The sequence below is a fragment of the Ammospiza caudacuta genome, chromosome 3 (genome assembly GCF_027887145.1).
Source record: "Ammospiza caudacuta isolate bAmmCau1 chromosome 3, bAmmCau1.pri, whole genome shotgun sequence".
In the NCBI taxonomy this organism is placed as follows: Eukaryota; Metazoa; Chordata; class Aves; order Passeriformes; family Passerellidae; genus Ammospiza; species Ammospiza caudacuta.
The window spans coordinates 118,960,939-118,976,052 of record NC_080595.1 but is presented as its reverse complement, the minus strand read 5'-3'; the positions used below and the strand labels follow the sequence as shown (position 1 = coordinate 118,976,052).

The following is a 15,114-nucleotide window of genomic DNA, read 5'->3' as shown; positions in this document are numbered from 1 at the left end:
CGGGCGAGCAGCAGGAGGTGCCGCAGGAGGTGGAACGTGAGGTCGATGGAGAGCGGCGGCTCGTCCCGCCGCCCTCGCCACGGCCCCGGGGGCGGCGGCGCCAGCGGCGGCCACAGCTGCGGGTCCCGATCGCCGGTCGCGGCCGCCGGGACGGAGCCGTCGGTGGTGGCGGGGCGGGCGGCGGCGGGCGGCGGGCGGGCGAGCAGCAGCAGGAGGGTGAGCAGTGCCCGCCGCATCCTCGGTCCCTCCGCACCTGCGGGGCAGGGGCTCAGCGCCGCGGCAGAGAGCGGGGCGGCGGCGGAGGCCCGACGGGGACCGCGGCCCCTCCGTTCCCGGCCGCCCCGTCCCGTCCCCTCCGCGCTCCCCGGCCCCGGTGCCGCCCCTGCCCGGTTCCCGAGCCCCGGCCCGTACCCGGTGCGCTGTGCCCTGTTCCTGCCGGTGCCGGTGCCGGTGCCGGCGGCGCGGAGAGCGCGATTGGTCCCGCGGGAGCTGAGCCGGCGGCGCGGCCCGGGGTTATATGGGCCCGGGAGCCCGGGCTGACGTCAGCGCCGGGCACGCACCGGGCGGCGGGGGCGGGGGACCGGGGGGCACCGGAGCGGCGGGGAGCGGGCCCCCGGCGGCGGGACGGGCTGCGGGACGAGGAGCGGGAGCGGCAGAGCCCGCTCTCCTCGGTGTCGGGAGCCGCCCCTCCGGTTCTGCTCTGCCGCGCACCAAAGAGGCACGGCGGGCCCGGGGGCCGGTGAGAGCAGGTGCCTCGGGCCGTGCTAACCCTCGCTTCCCCGGTGCCCCGGTTTCCCCGGTTCCCCCGAACCCTCTCGCGGCTCTGCCGCATCTCCAGCCTCGTTCTCCGCCGCTGTCCGCGGTGCTGAACGGCCGGGACCCGCTGGGGCACCGGGGCCGGTGAGCTCCCGGTGAGCCCCCGGTGAGCCCGCAGTGAGCTGTACCGGGCTGAGCCGCGGCTTCTCGGCGTGGAATCCTCGCGTTCCCGGGCGGAACGGCCGCGCCGAGCAGGGGCGGCACCGGGGCCGGGACGGAGGGGGGATCCCGGGGCGGAGGCGGGGACGGGGCGGTCACGGTGGGACCCCCATCCCGGCCCTGGCTCGGTGTCCGGGCAGGGCGGTGCCGAGGTCAGAGCGCGGGCCGGGGCCGCAGACGCCCCGAGCGCAGCGGCGGCGCCGGCCAAGTCCTGTGAGTCATAGGATGGAGGCACCGGAGCTGGCAGCGCCGCGCTCGATGCAGGGTGTTCCGTCGGGGCACCGGCACCGCTGCCAAACGGTGAGGTGGCTGCTGGGGCTCCTCACTCCTGTTGGCAGCCCCCCGAGTGCGCCGCACTGCTGGCACTCCCCCCGAGTGATCCACACCCCTGCCCGCAGCCCCTCGAGTGCCCCGCATGGTGCCAGCAGCCCCGCGAGTGCACCGCACAGCTGGCATTCTCCCCGAGTGCCCCTCATGGTGCCAGCAGCCCCCCGAGTGCCCCGCACGCTGCCAGCCGAGCGCAGCCGAGCTGACACCGAGCGCCGGTGCTGCAGGGGCCGGATCAGTGGGGCAGAGCCGGGATCAGTGGGGCAGAGCCCGGATCAGTGGGGTAGAGCCGGGATCAGCGGGGCACAGCCCGGACCAGCGGGGCAGAGCCCAGATCAGTGGGGCAGAGCCCGGATCAGTGGGGCACAGCCCGGATCAGTGGGGTAGAGCAGGGATCAGTGGGGCACAGCCCGGACCAGCGGGACAGAGCCGGGATCAGCTCGCAGAGCCCGGATCAGTGGGGCAGAGCCCGGATCAGTGGGGCAGAGCCGGGATCAGTGGGGCAGAGCCGGGATCAGTGGGGCACAGCCCGGATCAGTGGGGCAGAGCCGGGATCAGTGGGGCAGAGCCGGGATCAGCTCGCAGAGCCCGGATCAGTGGGGCACAGCCGGGATCAGTGGGGCACAGTCCGGATCAGTGGGGCACAGCCCGGATCAGTGGGGCACAGCCCGGACCAGCGGGGCAGAGCCGGACCAGCGGGGCAGAGCTCACCCGGGGCTCACCCGGCCCTGGCACGGTGTGTCCCAGCCCGGGGCACGGGGGTGGCGGGCACGGCCCTGCCCGCAGCGAGCAGCACACGGTGCCGTGCCCCGTGACGCGATCCGGCACGAAGGCTGGCACCGAGGGCTGGCACCGGCCCCGCTCCCGCGGCGGCGGGGCAGAGCCCTCGGCAGGGGCCGCGCTCACCCCGAGCCCCGGCTGCAGCCCCTGCTGCGCCCGCTGCCCCTGGGGACGAGTGGCCCGTTCCACGTGGCTCCTGCCGTGCTCGCAGCGCTCTCTCTGCTGACAGAGAGCCCCCTGCACGACCAGAGGGAGCTGCAAGAGGCTCAGCGCTCAGAGCTGCAAATCCCTGCCACCCCCAGCACCCACCCCGCTGGCTGCAGAGAGCCTGAGCCCCGCACAGAACGGGGGCTCCGAGGAAATGGTGCCATCAGTGCATGTCCCATCCCTGTGTGACACACAGAGCCTGAGCCCCGCACAGAGCCGGGCCCCCAGGCACTGGTGCCCATCCCTGTGTGATACCCAGCCCCACATAGAGCCTGAGCCCTGCACAGAGCCGGGCCCCCAGGCACTGGTGCCCATCCCTGTGTGATACCCAGCCCCACACAGAGCCTGAGCCCTGCACAGAGCCGGGCCCCCAGGCACTGGTGCCCATCCCTGTGTGTCACGCAGCCCCAGCCCTGCGCTGCTGCACCGAGCACTGCTGGGGGGCAAAGGGCTGCAGCTGCAGCCCCTCCTGTCTCTGCCTCACCCCCCAGGCCTGGGCAGCGTTTGCCCCCTCTGTGTGCCAGGCTGCACCCACCCGGCTGGAGCAGCCCCAGAGCCGGCTCAGCACAGAACCAGACTGTGGGGAGGATGAGGAGGGAGGAGGGCAGATGGTGAATACCCTCCTGAAGGCCACGCTGGCAGAGCCCAGGGGGTGCTGCAGCAAGGGGATGGCTCTGTCCAGCTGTGTGGGGCTGCAGCAGTGCAGGTGAGGGGACCAGGGCTGCAGAGAGCTGAGAGGAACCACCGTGGTGCCACCAGATCCACCATGGTGCCATCAGATCCACCTTGGTGCTACCAGATCCACCTTGGTGCCACCAGACCCACCGTGCTGCAACTAGATCCACTGTGGTGCCACCAGATCCATCGTGGGGCCACCAGATCCACTTGGAGGGCGTGGATGTGATGAGCAGAGACACTGTGGGAGCTGGACACTGTGTGTGTGTGGGACATTGTGTGCACGTGCTGCCACTGTAGGGTGAGCATGGACACATCCCCAAACATGGACACACATCCCAGACATGGACACACATCCCAGACATGGACACACATCCCATGGCATGGACACACATCCCAGACATGGACACACAGCCCCAAACATGGACACACATCCCAGACATGGACACACATCCCAAACATGGACACACATCCCAGGGCATGGACACACAACCCAGGGCATGGACACACATCCCAGGGCATGGACACACAGCCCAAACATGGACACACATCCCAGACATGGACACACATCCCCAACATGGACACACATCCCCAACATGGACACACATCCCATGGCATGGACACACATCCCCAAACATGGACACACATCCCAGGGCATGGACACACATCCCAGGGCATGGACACACATCCCATGGCATGGACACACATCCCCAAACATGGACACACATCCCATGGCATGGACACACATCCCAGACATGGACACACATCCCAGACATGGACAGACATCCCAGAGCATGGACACACATCCCATGGCATGGACACACATCCCAGACATGGACACACATCCCAGACATGGACAGACATCCCAGACATGGACAGACATCCCAGAGCATGGACACACATCCCATGGCATGGACACACATCCCCAAACATGGACACACATCCCCAAACATGGACACACATCCCCAAACATGGACACACATCCCAGGGCATGGACACACATCCCCAACCATGGACACACATCCCCAACCATGGACACACATCCCAAACATGGACACACATCCCCAAACATGGACACACATCCCCAAACATGGACACACATCCCCAACATGGACACACATCCCAGGGCATGGACACACATCCCCAAACATGGACACACATCCCATGGCATGGACACACATCCCAGGGCATGGACACACATCCCAAACATGGACACACAGCCCCAAACATGGACACACATCCCAGACATGGACACACATCCCAGGGCATGGACACACATCCCAGACATGGACACACAGCCCAAACATGGACACACATCCCAGACATGGACACACAGCCCAAACATGGACACACATCCCCAACATGGACACACATCCCCAACATGGACACACAGCCCAGACATGGACACACATCCCATGGCATGGACACACATCCCAGACATGGACACACATCCCATGGCATGGACACACAGCCCAAACATGGACACACATCCCAAACATGGACACACATCCCCAAACATGGACACACATCCCAGGGCATGGACACACATCCCCAACATGGACACACATCCCAGGGCATGGACACACATCCCCAAACATGGACACACAGCCCAGACATGGACACACATCCCAGACATGGACACACATCCCAGACATGGACACACATCCCCAAACATGGACACACAGCCCAAACATGGACACACATCCCAGACATGGACACACATCCTCAAACATGGACACACAGCCCAAACATGGACACACATCCCAGACATGGACACACATCCCAGACATGGACACACATCCCAGGCATGGACACACATCCCCAACATGGACACATATCCCATGGCATGGACACACATCCCAGGGCATGGACACACATCCCAGACATGGACACACATCCCCAAACATGGACACACAGCCCAAACATGGACACACATCCCAGACATGGACACACATCCCAGACATGGACACACATCCCAGACATGGACACATATCCCAAACATGGACACATATCCCATGGCATGGACACACATCCCAACCATGGACACACATCCCAGACATGGACACACATCCCAGGGCATGGACACACATCCCAGACATGGACACACATCCCCAAACATGGACACACATCCCAGACATGGACACACATCCCATGGCATGGACACACATCCCAGGGCATGGACACACATCCCCAAACATGGACACACATCCCAGACATGGACACACATCCCAGGGCATGGACACACATCCCAGACATGGACACACATCCCAGACATGGACACACATCCCCAAACATGGACACACATCCCAGACATGGACACACATCCCAGACATGGACACATATCCCATGGCATGGACACACATCCCAGGGCATGGACACACATCCCAAACATGGACACACATCCCCAAACATGGACACACAGCCCCAAACATGGACACACATCCCATGGCATGGACACACATCCCAGACATGGACACACATCCCAGACATGGACACACATCCCTAAACGTGGACACACCTCCCCAGGGTGTGGCTACACATGCCCAAGGGCAGCAGGCAGTGGCAGCAGCTCCGTGGAGCTTCTCTCGGGCACTACAGGCTGGGGATCTCATTCATGGCACAGGTGGGTGGTGGCCCTGGCCCAGACCCAGCTCCAGCCCTACCCCAAACCCTTGCTGAACCCTCCCTGGATGCACTGCCCTGCATCAGGCAAGCCCTGGCCCTGGGGGAACTGTGCACCCAGCATCATTTGGCTCCATGGACCTCATTTCACTGGTCTGCAGCCGTGGAGGCACAATCACAGCCCGTGGAACAGCTCCAGCAGGACCTGATGACCCCTAAAGCACCATCCCCCCTGTGCCAGAGCCCCCTCCCCTCTCCAGCCCTGGGGCAGCCCACCCCAGCAGCCTGCAGCCCCCTGCCCATGCTGGGTGCCTCGAGATGAGGCAGAGAGGAGCTGTTGAACCAGAACAGAACAGAACAGAACAGAACAGCTGCTCCAGAACTGCGCCTTCAGCACCTGGGGACACGCCGGGCCACAAGGGCCGTGGCAATCAGAAGTGAAGGTTCTGTTTATTGATGCTTTGCCTGCCCACAGCAGAGGCACAGCAAACCCTGTGTTCAGGGGGAGCACGCCCAGCCTGCAGTGCCCAGCTCTGTGCCCCTGGCACAGCCAGGGCCAGCCCTGCCCCGCTTGCACTGTTCTCTTCCCTGGGATGAGCCATGGGGAAGGTCTGAGTGCCACTCGGGGCAGGAGCACGCTGTGGGCAGGGCTGGGAAAGGCTGAGCACAGGAGGGCAGAGCTGCTGCACAGCACGGTGAGCAGAGCCAGGCCTGTCCTGGCACCATCCCCTGCCCAGGGCAGCTGTGCCCATAGGGGATGGTGCTCCCCTGAGAGAGGAGCAGGGGGGCTACTGCAGGACCCTGCGTGCCCCAGCCTGCACATGCCACGTGTGCCCACTGCCAGGGCTCAGCTGGGCACTGCCAGGGCTCGGGGTTCCTGTGGGATCACGCAGGGCTCAGCTGGGCACTGCCACGGGACTCGGCTCCTGCCTCACATCCGATTCGCCTTCCAGGACAGGTAGCAGTTCCAGACGATGGCAACACACTGGACAACAGCCAGCCTGGGCACAGAGGGGACACAGGGGACAGGGTCTGCAGCTGCCAGCTCAGGGGGCAGGGACAGGGCACCAGGGCCACAACCCTACCTGTGCTGCAGAGGCACAAAGTAGAAGTTGGCAATTTGCACGGGTGGCCAGATCTGGGCAGAGAAGGGGAGGAGAGGTGAGGAGCCCTGCCAGGGTCCCTGTCCCACAGCCAGCCCTGCCTGGCACTCAGGGTGCCCCACAGAGCCCACGGCAGCCCCACGGGACAGGGGCAGGGGCAGGGACAGGCACAGGGACAGGGGCAGGGGCAGGGACAGGGACAGGGACAGGCACAGGGACAGGGGCAGGGGCAGGCACAGGGACAGGGGCAGGCACAGGGACAGGGGCAAGCACAGGGACAGGGGCAGGGACAGGGGCAGGCACAGGGACAGGGGCAGGGACAGGGGCAGGGACAAGCACAGGGACAGGGGCAGGCACAGGGGCAGGGACAGGGGCAGGGGCAGGCACAGGGACAGGGGCAGGCACAGGGACAGGGGCAGGGACAAGCACAGGGACAGGGGCAGGCACAGGGGCAGACGCAGGGACAGGCGCAGGGACAGGGGCAGGGGCAGGGACAGGCACAGGGGCAGGGGCAGGGACAGGGACAGGCGCAGGCGCAGGCGCAGCGACAGGGGCAGGGACAGGGGCAGGCGCAGGGGCAGGGACAGGGACAGGGGCAGGGACAGGGACAGGGGCAGGCACAGGCACAGGGGCAGGGACAAGCACAGGGACAGGGGCAGGCACAGGGGCAGGGACAGGGACAGGGGCAGGCACAGGGACAGGGGCAGGGGCAGGGACAGGGACAGGGGCAGGGGCAGGGACAGGGGCAGGCACAGGCACAGGGGCAGGGACAGGGACAGGGGCAGGCACAGGGACAGGGGCAGGGGCAGGGACAGGGACAGGGGCAGGGGCAGGCACAGGGGCAGGCACAGGCACAGGGGCAGGGACAGGGACAGGGGCAGGGACAGGGGCAGGGACAGGGGCAGGGACAGGGACAGGGGCAGGGGCAGGCACAGGGGCAGGCACAGGCACAGGGGCAGGGACAGGGACAGGGGCAGGCACAGGGACAGGGGCAGGGGCAGGGACAGGGACAGGGGCAGGGGCAGGCACAGGGGCAGGCACAGGCACAGGGGCAGGCACAGGCACAGGGGCAGGGACAGGGACAGGGGCAGGGACAGGGGCAGGGACAGGGGCAGGGACAGGGACAGGGGCAGGGGCAGGGACAGGGACAGGGACAGGGGCAGGCACAGGGACAGGGGCAGGGACAGGGACAGGCACAGGGACAGGGGCAGGGACGTGCCAGCACTCACACAGTAATTGGTCACCAGGGCATCCATGTAGTCCTGGAAGGAAAAGGAGGTATGAGCACTCAGAGGGCCCCATCCCTGCCACTGGTGCCCAGCTCCACTGCTGGGCACGGAGCCCCTGCAGCCCTGGCCATGCCCTCCACAGCCATGAGGGTGAGCAGAGCCATCCCCCCCGAGAGCCCTTTGTGCTACAGCCAGGGCACACGGCTTGTCCCCCAGGGTGGGCTGTGAGCCCTTCCCAGCTCAGTGCTCCCCAGGCCCCTCCTGGGCAGCAGAGACGGAGCAGGGCACCGAGCTGGGCACTGCCTGGGAGCCCAGGGTGCTGCGGTGTCCTGGTGCCACAGCCACGACCGTGTCCCAGCCCTGTCCCTGGGCAGCCTGGCCGTGTCCCAGCCCTGTCCCAGGACAACAGGATGAGTCCCCGGGCAGCCTGGCCGTGACTCAGCCGGCAGGGCAGGCTCCTGGTGGCGCTGGCAGCAGCCCAGCCCGGGGTGATGGATGCTCTGCTGACGCTTCCTCTGCGTGGGGACAGGCGGATGCGCCCCCAGCCAGGGCTGAGGGTGCTGCCAGCGCTGCTCCAGCCCAGCCAGCACCCCCATCCAGGCCAGGGATCCCAGGGCCACAGCCTGCACCAACCACCAGCCACAGCAGGATGCCCTGGGGAAGGCAAGGCAAGATCCACGGCATGAGCTGGTCAGGATGACCAGGGCAAGAGGGACAGAGTGCTCATGGAGTGCTCATGCATGTCAAGATCCACGGCATGAGCTGGTCAGGATGAGCAGAAGATGGGTGGAGTGCTCATGGAGTGCTCATGCATGTCAAGATCCACGGCATGAGCTGGTCAGGATGAGCAGAGGAAGATGGATGGAGTGCTCAGAGCGCTGCCCGTGCCCACGATCTGTCCTCGTGTGCCCTCAGGGAGCTCAGAGCACCCCATGCCCCGGCTGTGGCTTGCACAGAACCTGAGGAAAGCAGAGCTGATGTGATCCTGCCCCAGTCAGGGTGCTCAGAGCAGCCCATGCCCCGGCCGTGGCTTGCACAGAGCCTGAGGAAAGCAGAGCTGATGTGATCCTGCCCCGGGATCTGCCTCCTGCACTCTGGGGCAGGACGAGGGGCACGTGCTGGCAGTCCAGGTGTGGCAGGCTGGTGACTGGGTGCCCATGCAGAGGAATGAACCCGGGCAGAGCTCCAGCCAGGCTGGCAGTCCAGGTGTGGCAGGCTGGTGACTGGACGTCCCCTTGCAGAGGAATGAACCCAGGGTGGTGGCACTGGGGCAGAGCTCCAGCCAGGCCGGGCCGTTCACAGGCAGCCCCAGGGAGAGAGGCTGGTGTGGCTGTTGCTGTCCTGGCAGCCACACGACCACCCCATGGTGCCTCATCCTGTGGCAGGTGGGCACCCGCTCCCCAGTGACTCACCCTGCACACGCTGACTCAGTGTCCACACCGGTTTCCAGCAATTACCGTTAATGGGAGTCATCTCGGTAATTGCTCCGGTGCCCCAGCCAGAGCAGGGCTGGACGGCACGCCCGTGGCACCCGTGTCTGGCCCAGGTGGGACCCAGCAGTCGCCCACAGGAACCCGTGCCAGAGGAACTGGCCCTGGCAGCAGCACTTGGACTGGCAGCACTGGGCACCCAACACCCCAGGGCTGTGGGCGCCACGCCTGGGCACGGACACAAACGGGAGCAGCCAGCAGGGCCAGCCCAGGGGGAGCTGCCAGGGCCCCGCAGTGCCCAGGGCAGTAGCAGCACTCACCTGCTGGATCTTGGCCCAGTTCTCCTGCAGTGAGAGCCCGTTGGTGGCCCCTGTGACAGCCAGGAAGCAGCCAAGGAAGCACGGAGCGAAGCCCCCCTGCCAGAGAGGAGCCCGGGCCGATGAATGAGGAGCTCGTGGTGCTTGGAGCCGGGCTGGCCACGGGCAGCCTCTGAGAAAATGCCCACCCGGCCCTCCGTGGCACTGGGCTGGGCCCAGCTCAGGCACTGGGCTCCCAGAGCAGGCTGGACACCTGGCACAGGCCTGTCCTGTGCCCACAGCCCAGCCCCACAGAGCACCCTCGCCACGTCACACCAACCTGGTCCAGGATCACCTTCTTCACAGCCACAACTTTTGTGTTCCCTGGGATGAGCCAGTCCAAGATCCTGTACCAGCTGCCCACAACAGGGCCCTGCAGGAGCCAGGGGGTGAGGAGCAGCCTCTGTCCTCAGGGGTCAGGGCTGGGGCCTCCAGGGCTGGTTACACGGCCCCGCTCCAGCTCTGGACCACAAACACAAGCTCATCCTATGCTGCTCCTGCTCCATGGAACTGGCCCTGCCCATGGCTGCTGGAGGTGGCACCAGGATGGCCCAACTCACAGCCCACCGCCCCAGGCACCTTCAGCAGGCTCCCACCCCGCTAAAGGAGCCCTCCCACCCCACTATCCCATGCCACGATCCCATGCCACGATCCCATGCCATGATCCCGCCCCGTCCATCCCCACTCACCACAAAGCAGAAGCCAATGCCCATCATTTTCAGGGTGCGGGGGCATTGGTGCCCATGCAGCCCCCGCTGCTCCACCAGCTGCTGTGCAATCACATCCCCAGCTCCCATCAGGGCCCCTGCAACCAGCACGGCCCATTCAGGCAGGCCAGGCCCCCGTGTGCCCCCTGCCCAGGGTGCCTGAGCCTGCTCAGCCCTGGTGGGGCTGTCCCAGCTGCAGCTGCCACAGCCTGCACCAAACCCATGGCACCAAACCCATGGCACCAAACCCCATGGCACCAAACCCATGGCACCAAACCCCATGGCACCAAACCCCATGGCACAGGAGTCCCACCCTGCCAAGTGCCTCAGGGCTCTCACTGCAGCATCTCTGCCCTAAACGGTGTCCAGCTGCACCTGGACATGGGGCTGACCCATCAGCCAGGCTCCACGGTGCTCTCAGAGCAGAGCCTGCCCAGCTGCTGCCCATGATCTCCACCGCAGCCTCTCCCTGGGCACCGGGCAGGCTCTGCCCACTGCGATGCCCTCCCTGCAGACCAGCTCTCTGCCCGGGCCGCCTCTGCCCACTGTGATGCCCTCCCTGCCCGTGTCCCCCGCCCCACCAGCCGGGCTGGGCACAGTGTGTGCTCCCCGCTGCCCCAGCCCCTCACCACAGCCGGCAGCTGGCACAGCTCCTGGCCCCGTTCCTGATCAGTGTCCTGGTGTGGCGCTGCCCGGCTGGGGCTCTGGCAGCTCCCGCTCCATCCCACACCCCTGACCCCTTCGACGCAACTCAGCTGGCCCGGTGCTGCCCCTGCCGCTGCTCCCCGGCCCCGGCGGCTCCTGCTCCCTCTCCCCGCTCCCCCGGGACGGTTCCCTGGCAGGTCTCCAGCCCCGCTGCCGCTCTGCTCCGTCCTCGGGAGCCCTGGGCCCAGCAAACCCTCGGTCTGAGGGGCGCAGCCCCAGCAGCCCCTGCCTGACGGCCCCGGGGTTGTGGTACCAGCCCTGTCCTGGGGACTTTGTCAGCAGCTCCTCATGGATAAGGGCCCAGCTCCCTGTCCCCACGCCGTGCCAGGTGGTCCCTGAAGCTCACCGGCAGCGCCAGCCCGGGTTCTGCCGCCCCACAGAGCACCACTGCTGCTTCACAGGCTCCATGTCGCACCCCCGACCAGCGCCAGGACCTGGGGGTCTGTCCCCCACACCCCCCATGACGGCAGAGCAGCCCCTCCAGCTCGCGGGCCACAACGGCACCGGGCAGGGGATGGAGGCAGGCACGGGACTCCAGGCCAGAACAGCCAGAGCTCCGGTGCTGGCACAGCAGCATTCCTGGGAGCTGCACTCCCAAAGCTGCATTCCCCAGAGCTGCATTCCTCGGAGCAGCACTGTCTGGAGCTGCACTCCCAAAGCTGCATTCCCCAGAGCTGCATTCCTTGGAGCAGCACTCCCAGGAGCAGGGAGCAGGGCCACAGCTCTCATGGAGACCACAGCAGGCACTGCTGTTACTCATCCAGTGCCAAAGGCTCCGGGTACAGTGCCCACAAGTGATGAGGCTGTGGGGAGGGACAGAGCTGTCTGTGCATCTGCATCCCTTCCTGGGGCTGGGGATGCAGCCAGATCCAGCCCCCAGCAGTGACTTCGGCAGCAGTGCCTGCCCAGGGTGCCACCAGCACTGCCCAAACACAGCTCCTGTGGGGCTGGAGCCTTCATCCCAGCCTAACCTGGTGCCCAGGATGCCACTGGCACAGCCCAAACACAGCTCCTGTAGGGGCTGGTGCCTTTATCCCAGCCTAACCCCGTGTGCCACCAGCACTGCCCAAACACAGCTCTGAGTGGGGCTGGAGCCTTCATCCCAGCCTAACCCCGTGTGCCACCAGCACTGCCCAAACACAGCTCCTGTAGGGGCTGGAGCCTTCATCCCAGCCTAACCTGGTGCCCAGGATGCCACTGGCACTGCCCAAACACAGCTCCTGTGGGGGCTGGAGCCTTCATCCCAGCCTAACCTGGTGCCACCAGCACTGCCCAAACACAGCTCCTGTGGGGGCTGGAGCCTTCATCCCAGCCTAACCCCATGCCCAGGGTGCCAAGCCGACCCCCAGGTCCATGTTCTTGCGGCCAGAGGACTCTGAACGGGGCCCAGATCTAAGTAGGACACCTCCATCTCCTTGGCCATGGCGGTGCCCTGGCAGCAGCAGGGCGGGCACTGCTCTCCACAGGCAGGGGACAGCAGGTCACGGCTGCAGGCACATGCTGCTGCTGCCCACTGTGTGCAGGCCCTGCTGGCAGCCTGGCCCAGGCCCAGCATGCAGGAGGCAGAGCCCTGCTGACCCTCAGCCCTGGGACTGCAGCGTGGCCAGCAAGGGTGCCCGGGCACAGAGGGCACGGCCAGCTGCCAGCAGAGCCCTGGCGCGGCCCCAGCTGGCAGCACGGGGGTCCCTGGGAGCAGCAGGACAAGGCTGGAGGCTGGGATGGAGCTGGCACGGGGCACGGGAAGCTGCACGGACACTGCACAGGCAGCAGGTGAGGGGCTGAGCCTGGACGTGGTGGGGATCACCTGCGGGAGCTCCGAGGAGAGCAGGAGCGAGGGAGTGGGGAGAGGAGAGCAGGAGTGAGGAGAGCAGGAGTGAGGGGAGCAGGAGCGAGGAGAGCAGGAGTGAGGAGAGCAGGAGTGAGGAGAGCAGGAGTGAGGAGAGCAGGAGTGAGGAGAGCAGGAGTGAGGAGAGCAGGAGTGAGGGGAGCAGGAGCGAGGGAGTGGGGAGAGGAGAGCAGGAGTGAGGAGAGCAGGAGTGAGGAGAGCAGGAGTGAGGGGAGCAGGAGTGAGGGGAGCAGGAGTGAGGGGAGCAGGAGTGAGGAGAGCAGGAGCAAGGGGAGCAGAAGCGTTCCTGCCCTCATGGCTGGAGCAGGGAGAGCCGAGCAGGGAGAGCCCAGCCCCAGGCTGGTGCGGCCGTGTCCAGCAGGAGCCCAGCACGCACAGAGGCCGTGCCCAGCCCTGCAGGCGGGCAGAGCCCTGGGCAGGGCTGTGCCACAGCTCCCAGTGAAGCAGCAGCAGGCAGAGCACAGCCGAGGCCGGAGCCAGCTCGGGGCCAGGCCGGCAGGGGAGGCGAGGGCAGCGCCAGCCCCGGGCAGCCCCTCACAGCTCTGCCCCGGCCTCTCGCCAAGCACAGCGGGCCGTGCTGCCAGCAATCGTCTCCGTGACAGCCGATAAAAATAACAGCGGGAACAGCTAAGCGGCCTGGCAGTGCCCCAGGCGCGGGGGGCACCGTGCCACCCCCCTGCTGCCATCGGGGCTGAGAGCCAGGGGCTGCACAGGGAGGGGAGCCCCCAGCTCAGCAGGGCACCCCAGAGCCCCCAGCTCAGCAGGGCACCCCCGGTTCAGCAGAGACAGTCAGGGCGGGGGTGGCAGGGGGGCTGCAGCAGGGGGGGCAGCAAGGAGCACACAGGGACCCCCCAGCTCCCACCCATCCGCAGCACAGCCCCTGCTGTGACTTGTGACTGCCCAGGGCTACAGCTCAGCATCCATCCCTCCAGGTGAGGGGGGCCTGGGACAGCGTCCCCCCGGGTCTGGGTGTGAGGGCTGCGCCTCCTGACAGTCCCCACGAGCGCTCTGGCTCCAGCACAGAGCCCTGACAGAGCTGTCCTGAGCTGGGAGCGGGTCAGGGCCCCTCCCTGGTGTGACACGCAGGGTCCCTGCCGAGCCCAGGCCATGGCAGCACCTTCTCCCCCAAAGTCAGATCCCTGAGGCACTGAAGACCTCCTGCCCTGCCTCCTGCACTGTGACGGTGCCTGCACAGGGCAAGGGGTGTGTGTCAGGGCAGGCTGTGGCTGTGGCAAGGAGGGGCAGCCAGGAGGAGCATGTGCAGGGCAGTCTGTGTGCCAGGGCAGGGGCTGTGTGCCAGGGCAGGGCAGGGGCTGTGTGCGGGGCAGGGCAGGGGCTGTGTGCCAGGGCAGGGGCTGTGTGTGGGGCAGGGCAGGGGCTGTGTGCCAGGGCAGGGCAGGGGCTGTGTGCGGGACGGGCTGTGTGCGGGGCAGGCTGTGTGCAGGGCAGGGCAAGGGCTGTGTGCCAGGGCAGGGCAGGGGCTGTGTGTGGGGCAGGGCAGGGGCTGTGTGCCAGGGCAGGGCAGGGGCTGTGTGCCAGGGCAGGGGCTGTGTGCGGGGCGGGGCAGGGGCTGTGTGCGGGGCAGGGGCTGTGTGCCAGGACAGGGGCTGTATGCGGGGCAGGGGCTGTGTGCGGGGCAGGGGCTGTGTGCGGGGCAGGGCAGGGGCTGTGTGCGGGGCAGGGCAGGGGCTGTGTGCGGGGCAGGCTGTGTGCGGGGCAGGGGCTGTGTGCGGGGCAGGCTGTGTGCCGGGAGCGGGACACGGGCAGTGTGCCGGAGCAGGCTATGCGCGGGGAGCGGGGTACCGGGAGTGTTCCGGGGGAGGGGTACGGGCAATGTTCCGGGGCAGGGGCAGTGTTCCGGCGCAGGCTGTGTGCCGGGAGCGGGGTACGGGGAGCAGTCTGTGTGCCCGGAGCGGGGTTACGGGCAGTGTTCCGGGGCAGGGGCTGCGTGCTGTGAGCGGGGCCCGGGCAGTGTTCCGGGGGGTCCGTGTGCGGGGCCGGGGGTCCGAGGGCGCGGGGCCCGGGCCCGTCCCTTACCGGCCGTGAGCGCCTGCGCCGCCCCGGGCCGCCGCGCCAGCAGCCGCCCGCAGCCCCTCCGGAGCGCCGCCATGGCCCCGCGCGTCGCGGCGCGGTGACGCGTGTCGCGGTGACG

General features: G+C 67.1%; 1 protein-coding gene across 1 annotated transcript; it reads right to left on the bottom strand.

Annotated features, from left to right (window-relative positions):
• Positions 1–5,992: 5,992 nt before the first annotated feature.
• Positions 5,993–15,097, bottom strand: MPV17 (mitochondrial inner membrane protein MPV17). The gene is made up of 7 exons (XM_058802382.1): positions 15,000–15,097; positions 10,394–10,509; positions 9,985–10,077; positions 9,669–9,764; positions 7,919–7,951; positions 6,672–6,724; positions 5,993–6,587 (listed from the first exon to the last, which is right to left on the bottom strand). Exons 1-7 carry the CDS (start codon positions 15,070–15,072, stop codon positions 6,518–6,520), a joined length of 534 nt encoding a protein of 177 aa, XP_058658365.1. The 5' UTR covers positions 15,073–15,097; the 3' UTR covers positions 5,993–6,517.
• Positions 15,098–15,114: the final 17 nt, after the last annotated feature.